The sequence below is a fragment of the Rhincodon typus genome, unplaced genomic scaffold (genome assembly GCF_021869965.1).
Source record: "Rhincodon typus isolate 14 unplaced genomic scaffold, sRhiTyp1.1 hic_rhity00001177, whole genome shotgun sequence".
Lineage (NCBI taxonomy): Eukaryota > Metazoa > Chordata > Chondrichthyes > Orectolobiformes > Rhincodontidae > Rhincodon > Rhincodon typus.
The window spans coordinates 11,554-25,357 of NW_025966815.1; the positions used below are offsets into that span (position 1 = coordinate 11,554).

General features: G+C 42.4%; 2 protein-coding genes across 2 annotated transcripts in view; one reads left to right on the top strand and one right to left on the bottom strand.

The window, feature by feature from the left end:
* The first annotated feature begins 607 nt into the window (after window positions 1-607).
* Window positions 608-6,474, top strand: LOC125481193 (ubiquitin domain-containing protein 1-like). Its single transcript, XM_048592417.1, has one exon. The coding sequence runs from the start codon at window positions 608-610 to the stop codon at window positions 1,076-1,078; it is 471 nt and encodes a 156-aa protein (XP_048448374.1). The 3' UTR covers window positions 1,079-6,474.
* Window positions 6,475-8,071: 1,597 nt separating this feature from the next.
* Window positions 8,072-13,804, bottom strand: part of LOC109913567 (zinc finger protein 271-like) — a 9,899-nt gene continuing 4,166 nt past the window's right edge. The window contains exons 6-8 of the mRNA XM_048592418.1: window positions 11,915-12,083; window positions 11,586-11,683; window positions 8,072-10,238 (exon numbers count right to left, since the gene is read on the bottom strand). Of these exons, the coding sequence (XP_048448375.1) occupies window positions 9,982-10,238; window positions 11,586-11,683; window positions 11,915-12,083 (524 nt within the window). The 3' untranslated portion in view covers window positions 8,072-9,981. The remainder of the gene's footprint in view (window positions 10,239-11,585; window positions 11,684-11,914; window positions 12,084-13,804) is intronic.

Consider the following 13,804-nt stretch of genomic DNA (forward strand, 5'->3'; position numbering starts at 1 on the left):
TCATTTTTGAGCTCAACTAGGTTTTCTTGGGGGTTAGATTTCTTCCCAGAAAAATATAGTGAGCATATTAGTGAGCTATATGCTCTGAAGGGCCTTATTCAGTCTTCAATAAAAATAGCTTAAGGATTTGAAGCAAAAGGATCTTCTCTGGTTCATGTAGAAATCACAGCTAACAATGATTACCCCACATCTGGAAACAGGATGGTGAGCACATAAACAAACTCAGCTGTAATGCCTCTTATGGGTGAATAGCCAGCCATAATCACAACTCTCAAGTGAATAATGGTCACGTAAGTCAACTGCCAGAAGGATTTACAGCTGTGGAACTGAAGGGTAAGGGAAGAATAGAGTCTAAGTTGGGAGGAGATACTAGTAACCTGAAGCTTTAAATTTTTAAACATTTACTCCAAACGCAGGAATAAGTTGCAAAACATATCTGATTAGCCATTACATTCACTGTTGATGAACAGAACTGATGCATTTACAAAGTTAATGACAGCAGTACTGTAGGTAATTATAAATTATATATACTATATCCATATAAAAAGTAATAAATGATAAATTGATAGGTTGGCATATTAATGCTTGACCTTCTGTCTGACCTGGGATGTCCTGCCTTGGAAGGAGGAATAGAATAATGTTAATTTTTTTTTTCACTAAAAGTGTTTTTTCACCCCACCAACCATCCTGTTCAGGTTCGTTAACGGAATGTTACGACGAGCTTGGCAACCGTTACCAGCTTCCTGTTTACTGCCTGGCACCACCTCTGAACCTCATCACTGAGAAGGGTGATGAGGAAACTGCAGACGTACCTGATCCTCCAGCGAATGCCAAGCGAGAGTTCCAGCTCAAGGTGCGCCTGTCTACAGGGAAGGACGTCAAACTGAACGCCAGCATGGCAGACACCATTGGGCAGTTGAAGAGGCAGCTGCACACGGAGGAGGGTATCGAACCCTCCAGGCAGCGCTGGTTCTTCTCGGGGAGGCTACTCACTGATAAAATGCGACTGCAGGAAACAAAAATACAGAAAGACTTTGTGGTCCAGGTTATAGTTAATGAGGTAGCAGCAATTTACTGAACTACCAGGCAAATATATATGAAAATATGCAAGACACTCGACTATATATCTTTTATGTAAGAAAAAACTGAAGGGCTCTAGAACGTGGTCGGCATAGGGAGTGCACTTGAATGTGTGGTGGTCTACCTTAGCCATTATCAGTTGGTCAGTCAAATATAGCTTAAGGCCAAAAAGCGGAACCATTTTAATGGATATCCTGTGGCCTTGATACTCCACCTTTGGTTGGCCAATGGATATTTTTGTTTGTAAATGAAAATGATTTCTGTTGTTCACCCGCCTCTCTCTGTTTGTCTCTCTCTTTCTTTCAGTTTGTGTGTGTGTATGTGTCTCTTTCTCTCTTCTTTCCCTCTCCCACCATCCCCCCCCTCTCTCTCTCTCTCTCTGTGTAGCTATCTGTCTGTTGATCTGTCTCTTTCTTTCTTTTTCTGCCACCTCTTCCCCGTTCACACCACCCCAAAAAAATGTCTGATTATTTCACTGTGGTCCTTTGAACCTAGGGACTTTACAGTGACAACCTTTTTAAAGGTTGCTATATAGTAGCAGTACTGCGAATGTTTTACACTGGCTTTAATCGTGCAGTGGTTGATCACTTTTGTTTTATGCTGTAGGTCTGTAAGGGCCCAGCTAAGTACCAAAAATTTGCTTTTGTGTGTTTATGTAGAATTATTCCAGTTGAAGTCTCAATGTAACTGTGCTTCCATTTTTAAAAAAGAAATTATTAGACTGCAGTATAGATTCAGCAAAATTGAAGTTTAAAAACAGCTGCTGGAAATATGTAAGCAAGTCACCTTCTGTCTGTATAGAGAAAGGAAAGGTAACATCTTGGATATAAATGTTAAAACTGGAACATACAAAGCCCCGTTGAATGGGAAATCAGTCTTGTCTGGATCTCTTTAACCGTGGAGTTTCATGAACAAAGTGTGCACACATTTTAAGTAATGTCCTGTTTTCCTTTGGATTATGTATGTCAAATCCATAGATGTGAATTTGTTACCTTTTTATTGGGTGAATCACAGTCTCCAAGAACAACTCTTTCTGGGGGCATGCCCTTTAAGTTCCACTGTGGAAACGCAACAAGTGATGAATTAAAGCACAAATGAACATGAAGTTTCCTGAGCTGTATGCATAAAACTGCTACATGTGATCATTGCACTGTAGCTTGAATGTACCTTGCATACAAGATCAAACCCGGGGATGGGGAGAGGAGTACTTGGAAATGAATGTGCTGGTTGTCTTGGACCTCCTGTTTTGAAATGTTCAAAACAAACTGGGCCAGTATGAGTTATTTGCAAGTTTTACTGGATTGTTCCTTCTCATGACATGGCAGAATTATGGGCTGAAGTCAAGGTTTTGATTGTGCTGACTGTCCAAAGAAGCTAGTCATGTTTTCACCCCTCGTCATTGTACCTCCTCTTTGACTTTACTCAATCCACAATGCTTATTTTCCAATTCAGACAAAGGATGTAAAATGCGAAATATTAAGTTTTCTTCCCCCACTTCTTCCTCTTCCCCCCCCCCCCCATTCATCTGCTGCCTAGTCAGCTCTGTATTTCCATTATTTCTGGCCATGCCCTTCTACCCACCAAGCACAGAATTTTTGAGAGCAGGAATACTGTATGCTGTGGGACCACATTGTACATTCAAGATTTTGTGACTTAATTCGTAGTCAACTGTTCATTGTTTGCTGATCACAGCTGTGATGATGGAATGGCATGTCTGTGGTTTGGCCTCAGGATCATTTAATCTTGGCTCCTAAGAGGCTACGCCCGTCTAGCTTTGGGATGAGGATAGAACCTGACTCGGGTGGATCTAGCTCTGTTGAAGAGTTTATTAATAGTTCCATCCTTGTTCACTCAAAGACAGGTTTATTGGTTGAAAAATGGCTTCCCTTTCCCCATGTACTTACTGGGAACTGATACCCTGTTGCATTCAACTGTCACAACAATAAGGTCTTTTAATCTCCAGCATTAACTCCCATTTTAAAAACACACATTTTAACCTATTTCTTTGGCTGACAACTTAATGAGGGAATCTATAAAGATCTTTCTTTACATGCATATGAGGTGAAAAATATAAATACGATATTGAAATTATCTTGTCCAAGACTCTTATCTTTTGTTTACTTTAGTACTATAAACAAACGTCCTTTCCTTTCACAAAAAATGTAAAATTCCAGATAGCCTTTCTCAGGATATACAGGAAGTATTCAGGAGATCCAGTAGATTCAGAGCTGGAGAGGAAGGTTGATGACTCTCAGTACTGTAACAGTAACATACAGAGGAGAAGAAAACAAAAGGGATTCATGAGTAGGAGGAGGATAGGAAAAATTAAATCAGGGAGGCTGGTGCAAACCTAAAAGAAGTGGCAATAGGCTAAATAAAGAAATAAAAAGTGCTTTTGATGGAGAGTTTTTTTAAAAAAATGTTTCATTAGAATTCAGAAATGTAAGACTGCATTTGACACAGTGTGGCATTAAGGAGCCTGAACAAAACTGGTGTCAGTGGGAATTGGGAAGAACTCAATTGGTTGGAACCATTCCGAGTAAAAAAGGAAGATAGTTGTGGTTGTTGGAGGTCAGTCATCTCTCCTGCAGGATGCTACTGCGGACATTCCTCAGGGTAGTGTTCTAGGCCCAACCATCCTCACTATTTCATTGATGACCTTCCCTCCACCATAAGAATGCTCCCCAGCACTGTTTCTGCCAAGTCCCATACTCAAATAGTCCATGCTCAAATGCAGAAAGATCTGGACAACATCCACCTTGGGGCTGACCCGTGATAACATTTGCACCTCAAGTGCCAGGGAATGACCATCGCCAACAAAAGAAGAACGTAACCATTGTCCTTCGCATTCAATGCCACTGCCATTGCTGAGTTTTTCCATTTATTAACATTCTGGGTGTAACCACTGACCAGAAAATCATATAAATACAAGAGTAGATGAGAGGCTAGGAACTTCACCGTTAGTAATTTGCTTCCTGACTTCCCAACATCTGTCCACCATCTACAAGGCACAAGTCAGGACTGTGATCAAATGCTCATTCACTTGCCTGAATGAGTGCAGCCCTAAAAGAACACTGAACAGGTTGACACCATCCAGAACAAAATATCTCACTGAATTGGTGCCACATCTACCAATATTCATTCCTTCCACCAAAGATGTTCAGTAGTAGCAGTGTATAACATTTGCAAAAATATTGCAGAAAGTCAAGGCTCCTTGCATATGGGCCTTCTAAACCCATACCCACTTTCAGCTTGAAGGACAAGGCCAGCAGATATACGGAAACACCACCAACTGCAAATTTCCTTCCAAGCCATTCACTATCCTCATTTGGAAATATATTGCCATTCCGTCAGTGTCACTGGATTAAAATCTTGGAACTCCTTCCCTAATAGCATTGTGCACGTGTCTACTCCAGATGGACTACAGTTCAAGAAGGCAGCTCACCACCATCTTCTCAAGGGCCGACTAGGCATAGGCAATAAATGTTGGCCCAGCCACATTTCATGAATGAACTAAAATAAATTTCTGCTTCTTTCTCTACAGAGACAGCCAGACCTGCAGAGTATTCTCCTGTTTCCCCCATTCCACCGCCATCATATTTCTAGCATCTTCAGCCTTTTACTCTCTCAATATTAAAACACATTAATAGGAGAGGCAGTTTCGAATTGTGGTGGAGCCCTAACTTCCCACCCCTCTTTTCCAACTCCCACCCCCAAACCCCAAGTAGTACCATCTATCCAGTGTGGAATTTTGACATTAAAAAGCCAACTTGATTCTTGATATTTGTTTGCTTGCTGGTGGTGGGATGTTGGGAGGACTTGGGAGCAAAGCTGCAAAAGAAATGAAGGTGCAACAGCAGTATGATTGTTCCATTGGCCAAGGAAGATTGACTGGAGAGGTGGTGTGTGTTGTGTACTATAGAAATGTACATATACTGGTTCCTAAAGTGATTTATGTTAACCCTCCTGAATTATAGGGGAGAGGTGGTGGCGATAGAACCGGATCCCAAAAGCTTTGATGTCTGGCATCCCTCTTTGTAGCACAACTATACCTTCAAAAGGATGCATGTCCAGTTTGTCTTCACAAACACTGCAAAATTGTGGGCTTGAGTTTTGCTTTGATTTCACAGTTCTGTCATTATATTATTGAAAACCATTTCTGTTGAGCTGCAGATCATTGTCACCCAGTGGCAGGAACTTGTAACTTCAGTCCTCACTCCTGCCACCCCACCCCACCCCACCCCACCCTACCCTACCCCCATGTCAGTGCAGCCATTTCCAGAGTGAAACAGTCTACAAACCTAGTTAAAGAAAACAAGTGATTTGTTTTCTTTGTTTCTGAGCTGTGCAGTCAATGTGACTTCAATATCCATGGATGAGGCTGCCCTGAGAAGGTATTTCTCAGCCCTGCTCTCCTTACCACCTAGCTATAGAAGTATATCAGGCATATGGGTGGTAATGGGGACCCAATTGGTGTGACAAGGTACTATACACCCCCATTAAAATGACCAGTTACCTGTTTCAGTCACCTTATTAGGGGTGGGGGAATCAATTTGGTGATATAAATTATTAGCAAGTGGTATCAGCTACAAAGTACTTGAATTGGCCTGTGCCAGTTACTGTGTTCCCTGTCTCTTCCATGGGATGACATGGCCATAGTGATAGAGTCTGCCCGTATGAGCTTCCCTTACCTTGGTTACTCAGGCAGGACCATTTCTGAACCAGATGGATTTTTACAACAGTTGATGGTACTTTCTCTGTCACTGTTTTTGAAACACCTTTAAATTACAAATTTGTTAATCAAATTTAAATTCCACCAGCTGCCATGGTAAGAATCCTTTGGAGTACAAGTCCAGTGACATGATTGCTACCACACCAATTCCCAGATTTTATAAAGAAATTAGGTGAAATAACAGCAGATTCTGTGCTCAGATTCAGCTGGAAGGTGGTGGGAAGAATGTAGCAAGAGGTTGGGGCATACCGAAGGTTCAGTGGTGGATTCTGGAACAATGAAAGAAATTCTTTCCTCTTACTTCTCTCCAACGCTACCCCTAAAAAAATTGAAATGGCAAATGTTCTTCTCCGCTGGGTCATTCGATTGTTTAAGTGCTGATGCAGTACTCCCCAGTGGCTGCCTTGAGCTGCGTACTCTATTGCAATACAGACTCCTGTGTTTAGGTACTTTGGGAGTCTAATGTGTATAAATATTAGATGACTCGTGTGAATATTTAGCTCCTCTGAACTGGATTGTTTTGATAATATAAATTCTAATTATAAATCTGTACAAGTTCTTTATAGTATGTACATATATGAAATGGCTACAATAGTTTTGATTCTTAAATGCCTATTCACAATGAAGCCCTGAGAAATACATTAACAGATCAGTTAAGTTTGTACAAAGTGTGTCTTGTATTTTTTTTAAATGTTTGAAGCTTGGTAAGGATTAGGTATCTGAACAGATTAATCAAGGCTCTTCACTTCATGCTTGCACAGTGACTCCTACTGGTGACATATTTAGGACAGCAAGTACGACCTTGCCAATGTATTCTGTCTAAAAACTGCAGAATGCTGCAACACAAAGGGACTTGGAGGTACTTGTGCATAACACAGAAAGCTAGCACACAGGTACAGCAGGTAATCAGGAAGGCTAATGGAATGTTGACCTTTATTTCAAGTAGGTTAGAGTATAACAGTAGGGAAGACTTACTGCAACTGTACAGGATGCTGGTGAGACCACATCTGGAGTACTGAAAGCAGTTTTAGGGAGGTCCACTAGGATGATCCCTAGTATGGAGGGATTGTCTTATGAGCAAAGATTAAACAGTTTGGAACTCTACATGCTGGAGTTCAGAAGAATGAGAGGTGATCTCATTGAAACATGTAGGATTCTTAATTGGGTTGACAGGATAAATGCTGAGAGGATGTTTCCCCTCATCGGAGAGTCTAAGACCAGAGGGCATAGTCTCAGAATAGAGGTGAATTTAACTCTGAGGTGAAGAGGAATCCCTCCTCTCAGACATTTGAGTCTTTAGAACTCCTTGTCACAGAGAGTCATGGGGGCAGCGACCTCTTGCACATTTAAGGCTGAGACAGATAAATTCTTGATCAGTCGGGGAATCGAGGATTATGGGGAAAAAGCAGGAAAATGGAAATGTTGGATCCGCCATGATCCCATTGAATGGCGCAGCAGGCTCAAGGGGCTGAATGGCTTACTGCTGTTCCTATTTCTTATGATCTTATTTCCTGTTTAGCCCAAAGGCTGCTTTTCAAGAGGAGTAAAGGAAACCATCTTCATGTACTTCAGGTTGTTGATCAATTGTCAGTAGTCACAGCAAGTGCGGCAAGAAATATATGCACTGGCTGATAGCTACTGAAACCTTTAAGGGGATTAGATACGGGGACAAAACGTGAATCAAAAATTGGTTATAAAATCAGACTCACTATTGAACACAGGAGGATTGGGAAACCATCACCTTGACTGAGCGAGAGACAGTACTGTCAGTATTTCTGTACCCCCAACACACTTTTAAATGAAAATGCTCATGGCAAAAATGGGGATATGGGAGATTTCAAACTTAACTCAGCTATAGGCCTCTTCTTCCATAGCTTCAATGCCACATTGAAGGAAATAATAAAGGCATGTTTGCTGTGACAGAGAGATCTGAAAGTGTGATCTAACAGCCTGCCATCTTCCATGCAGAGGAAATATGTTTGATATTGTGGAGTAGTTCTAAATTAGAAAACAGAAATTGCTGGAGAAACTCAGCAGGTTTTGCAGCATGTTTGGACAGAAAGCAGAGTTAAAGGCAAGTCCAGTGACCCTTCTTCAGACTGTGACCCTTCGGATGTGTACTGAACTTGAAATGGTAACTCTGCTTTTTCTCCAGCAGTTTCTGATCACGAGCATCTGCAGTTCTTCATTTTTTCTAAATTAGAAAAGACGGCAGTAAGCAGAGAGAGACAAGGTCTTATCAGGACAGGACCAAGATGGTTCAATAAAAATTTTTAAAAACCCACAAAATGCTAGGAATACACTGGCCAACTTTTGGATGGAGAAATGAACGTTGATGACCTTTCAACAGTTTTGTAGCTTAGCCTACAGCTTCAATGGTTTCATAAGAATGCTTCATTGGGATTTGAGATTTGCGCACAGAATGCAAATGGCTGAAGGGCAGTCAACACCTTTTGGACTTCTGCCACACCTCGTATTTCGTGTCTTCATTGCTTTAGTTTTGAGACCTGTACACCTAGCAGTGGTGGTTCTTCAAAAATTGATAATGTTGTTAGAACAAGACCTCCATCTGCCTGCTCAGCTGTATGAGCCCAGGTATTATGAGAGGGATCATTCCTTCCATCAGTCATCTGCCCAGGTAACAAATTATTGAGGCTGCCACAATAGGCTAACTTGCCTACAGTCTGCAATTGCCATGTTTCACCTCACGAGTTGATGTGACATTGACGATATGACCATTTAATATAACAAAAGGAATGACTTAGACGTATTACCACAAAACCCTATATACTCCTACACTGAGTGCTTGTAGAGGAACGATACACCAGAAAAGTCAGTTTTATGTGAACTGTCAGGATTTATCATGTACATCCCATACAGCAGTTGAAAGCTGCTTAATAAAAATGCTCTAATTTGTACTCATGTCTTTGCAGTACACCTAGACCCAAAACAGCACCTCACTGCTCAAAGTCCTCTGGGTTTTTGGCATTTACTGGCAGGGACCATGGTTTTTATGTTATTACTTTTTGCACAACAGTGCTGGCACCTTCAGACTTTGAAATCTTTTCTGCTCTAAAATGTGTGATTATCCTTCTCATTCTGCAGTGGATGGAGGACCAGCACTTGTTCACAGCAGCAAGTAAACCCACCAGAGTGATTTTCATGTTCTTATTTTCTATCTCAAGTCAAGCCTTTATTTCAAAGTGCAGTGTCACCTGTGGTTCAGTAAGTATAGATTCTTCTCTCTGTCTCACATTGCATGAGCACTCAGGTCACTTCAGAGACTTGAGCACATAATCAATCCAGAGTTGAATTGAAATGAAGTACTTTCATACTGTTGTCTTTCATGTGCTGTCATGGGCCCCATTTCCCTTCTGTGGACATAAAAATCCCCACAGTACTATTTCAAAGATTAGCAGGTGAAGGTATTTTCTAATCAAACAGTTCAGAGATGCTATTACACACTTTTAAAGTAGGTGGGTCTTGAACGCAGGTCTCCTGGTCCAGTGGTAGGCACATTATCACAGGTAATAGTACCCCAATGCCTGCCGATTACTTATCAAGTATGACTAAAATCGATTCCATGGTCATTGTTTCATCACTATTGGAGAGAATTTGCTATTTCAAACTGGTTGCTGCGATTCCAATATGACCACATTGAAAGTTATTGATTATGAAGGGTCTTGAGGTTGTGAATAGTGCAAGTTCATTCTTAATAAATGCAGAAAAATATTAAGTAAATTCAGGAAAGCTTTCGTCCATAACTTGACTGCTGAAGGGGAGATCTGACTCAGCAGTTAAAACGTTGCATATAAGGTTGATTTTAAACAATTACTACTATAAAGTGAGAGAAACAGAATTGCAGGTTTTTGAAATTTAAATTAAATTTAAACAAATGTCAGGAAGAGCTCGCAGTGTGGTACAGCATAAACTATTTGATGGGCTGCTTAAGTTCAGTTGCTCCTAATGGCTGAATTCTCAAGGGATAGGCTTTCTTTGTTAAAATATAAAACCTTTTTATGTTCTTTACAGCGGTTGAAGGTATGAACATATTTTTGGTTTGATGTTGAAATACATTTTGATTGTGGTGATATTTACATGTGGATGTAAGGGCAGATACACCACAGGGCGCAACATTCAGCAAAGGACAAGTCGTTCAGGTGGATGTGTCATTTTACTGCTGGAGAATCCGCTTCACTTCCCCTGCCTGGGAGACGTGCTGTCTCTTCAGTGGTTCCTGTGATTTCCATGTCTATCATTACAAGGTTTGACACTGTCCCACTGCAGCCAAGAAAAGTCCCAGTTTGCTCCGTTGTGCTGTCTGTGACTGTGGGTACCAGGAGCTGACCTGTCTCCGTGTCACATTCTGTAACAGTTACCTCTGCCACTGAGGTCTCTTCATTCCTTTCAGCCTCGCCTGGTAATGCTATGGGATAAGAAGTGATAGACAGAGTCATAGAGTTGCATGGAAACAGACCCTTCAATCCACCTTGTCCACGCCAACCAGATATCCTAAACTAATCAAGTCCCATTTGCCAGCATTTGGCCCATAGCCCTCTAAATTCTTCCTGCTCATATACCCATTTCAATGCCTTTTAAAATGTTCTAATTGTAACCACCTCCACACTTCCTCTGGCAGCTCATTCCATATACGCACCACCCTCTGCATATTAGATACCATGCTAGTCCACACAGCCATGTTACTTTTACGTTGAGGTAAAGCTGACTGATTCTTTCTCCTGATCCACACTGTCGCCATCACTTTTTGGCAACAATTAATAATCTTCTTCAAATGTGCAACTCAGAAGCTAAGAACTCTGTGGCGAGGAACTCATCTTTTCGCACCCAAAGCCTATCCACTATCTACAAGGCACAAGTCAGGAGCACGATGGAATGCTCGGCACTTAAATGGTTGAGTCCAGCTGAGACAACAGTAAAGTGCTTGCATCTAGGGGACAACAGCCTGCTTGAATGGTATCCCATCCACCACCTTTGACGTTTACTCCTTCCACCACTAATGTGCAATGACAGCAATGTGTACCAGCTACAAGATGTGCTGCAGCAACTCACCAAGGCTCCTTCATCAGCACCTTCCAAATTGCAACCTCGACCAGAGAGAAGGACAAGGACAGTAGATGCATGGGGAGGGTCACCACCTGCAATTTCCCTTCGAAGTCAGAAACCATCCTTCCTGTCACTGGGTCAAAACCTTGAAACTGTTGTGGGAGTATCGTGGGTGTCTCTATAACCCCTGGACTGTAACGATTCAAGGGGGCAGCTTGTGATGGGTAATAAAAGCTAGGCTTAGACAGTGATTCCATGTCTTATGATTGAATTTAAAAAATCTTCATTGGCTTTGAAGAGATTTGGACATCCCAGGGATGTGAATACAAGTTAGTTTTTATTCTTACAGATCAGGAAGGGTCACAGTGCTCAATCCCTTTGTCTATGCTGAGCTTGCAGTTAGAGATGGTCGTGGTGGTGTTGGAAGTGGTGGAGGGGGGTCACTATAATTTCCTGAATTCCCGTATACATGCGAGACACTGCAAGACAAGGGAAATTCACCCCCAGTCTGCAATCTCTTGCTGGATAAGATCTCTGCTTGTGACTGATCACTCAAAGACCACAAGTTACAGCACATTTGGACTAAGAGATTCCAGGTTAAGGCTGTCTTCGTGAGACGTTCAAATTGGGAACCACTTTGGCTTGTGTGACTCACCCTCCCTCAAGCAAGGTAAGAATGTCAGCAAGATCTCAACTTTTGTCTCTGTACCTGAACTGGTAGAGCTTGCCTTCACACTCTCAGGCCCATACGTGTGAAGGGGACTTCCAGTGTCAGCCGTCTTCCCAATCCCTGATGGATTCACCTCACTGCAATAAAGAGAGACGCACACAAACCATATCAGCTTGAATCTCTTCACAAACAGTTATCTTTACATAAACACTTTGTTTTACCAAAATGCAATATCTCACTTTTATTTAAATTAAACTCCATCTGTCACTCCTCAGCCCATTGGCCCAATTGATCAAGATCTCTTTGTAATCTTAGATAACCTCCTTCACAGTCTACTGTACTACTAATTTTGGTATCTGCTCACATACCTGCTGTGTTGGCCCTGTTGTTGCAGAGTCTGTAGCAGCACATCCTGATGTACGGTCTGAATGTGATGTAGGAGTGTTGCTTCCTTGGTATACTTCTTCCTGCAATGACCACAGCTCAGCATTCGGGCATTGGTCATGTGGATGTTTCTCATGTGACGGCGCAAGTCACCTGTAGAATATGACACACCTTGGAAAAGGTTTCACTCCCTCTGCTCATTAACTTCCCCATCACTCTGTCTCTTCCACTACCACCCGCCAACTCACCCTGCCAAACCCTGCAAAACAATTTGTGAACAATAGCTAACATTTCATAAAGCTTTTCCAAGTGACTCTTCTTCATGAAAGCAGGATGAAGAGTAGGTATTCAGAGGCTGTTTAAATGAGAACAGAATGTGTTCACCTGGGGGAATCCTCTGTCTCATGTGCGCGCACACTCATGCACGCAACACATTTTCCTCCATTGGCCAGGGGATGGAGACACAGAGCTAGATCCATGATCAGAGATAGGAGGAACTGCCGATGCTGGAGAATCTGAGATAACAAGGTGTACAGCTGGATGAACACAGCAGGCCGAGCAGCATCAGAGGAGCAGGAAAGCTGACGTTTCGGGCCTGGACCCTTCTTCAGAAAATGATCCATGATCCCTGATCAATTCTGTTCCTTTCCCCTTTACTTATGGGAACTAAAGCCAACTGCACAGTTAAAAACTGAAAGAACTGCGGATGCTGTAAATCAGGAACAAAACAGTTTTGAGGAAGGGTCACCGGACCCGAAACATTAACTCTGATTTTTCTTCATAGATGCTGCCAGACCTGCTGCGTTTTTCCAGCAACTTCTGTTTTTGTTCCAACTGCACAGTTCCTAGCCACTCAGCCCATCCAGAAGTATGTGGCCCAAGCTTGTGGCTCTGTATTTTAACAGAGGAAGCCAGCCAACCCACAACTGAATGTTCGGTTACAGCCAACTTGTGTACCACAAGCTCCCACAAACAGCAATCTGAGAGTGAACTGTTGCAGTTCGGAAAAAGAGTCACTGGACCTGAACCATCAACTGATTTCTCTCCACAGGTGCTCCAAGACCTGCTGTGCTTTTCCGGCAATTTCTGTTTTTGTGCCACAATTGAATGTGATCAGTGACCCCTTCACCGTACCCAAAAGAAGTGCAATTGACACTGTTACACAGCAGAATGCAGTTAGCATCAGAGACACTACCCCAGCAGAGTGTATGGTTACTGCTCTCTGCACCATACCCATGCACTGACCAGTCAATACCACTGGAGAAGGCATTGTCTTTCAGAGAACAGGACAGAAAGTCAGAAACAGAGAAATGAGGTGGGGGCAGGGAAGCAGAGATGTCAGCTCATGACCATAACACTGAAGTATTCTGTTCCTGTACCACGAAGAATTTATTGGGCTCATGTCAGATTAACATGTAGTTCACATGCAAAGGAAGGAATGTATAGAATGGAAAGGGTTACTGCCAGTCTCGGGGATAGAATACATCCCGTACTTGCCACAAGGTTGAGTCAGCTGCAAAATGAACATCACCAGACACCACATATCGTCAACCCCAAGGGACAGTCATGCAATGGAGAAATCTCATCCTCTGAGCAGAACACTTTTCCACATAGATGGCTGTTAAGATTGAAATATTTTTTATGGGAAGTGGGTGTCACTGGTGAGGCCAGAATTTGTTGGCCCATGCCCAGCTGTCTTTGAACTGAATGGCTTGCTCGGCCATTTCAGAGTCAACTACATTGCTGTGGGTCTGGAATCACACGTAGGCTGGACCAGGTACGGATGGCAGATTAACGCAAAACGTCCCTGAAGCATGTTAGGGAACCAGGTAAGTCCTTATGACAGAGACAGTAGGAACTGCCGATGCTGGAGA

Excerpts from the sequence above, each read along its gene's own strand:
- LOC125481193 (XM_048592417.1), top strand. The coding sequence starts at position 608 with ATGTCCTGCCTTGGAAGGAGGAATAGAATAATGTTAATTTTTTTTTTC.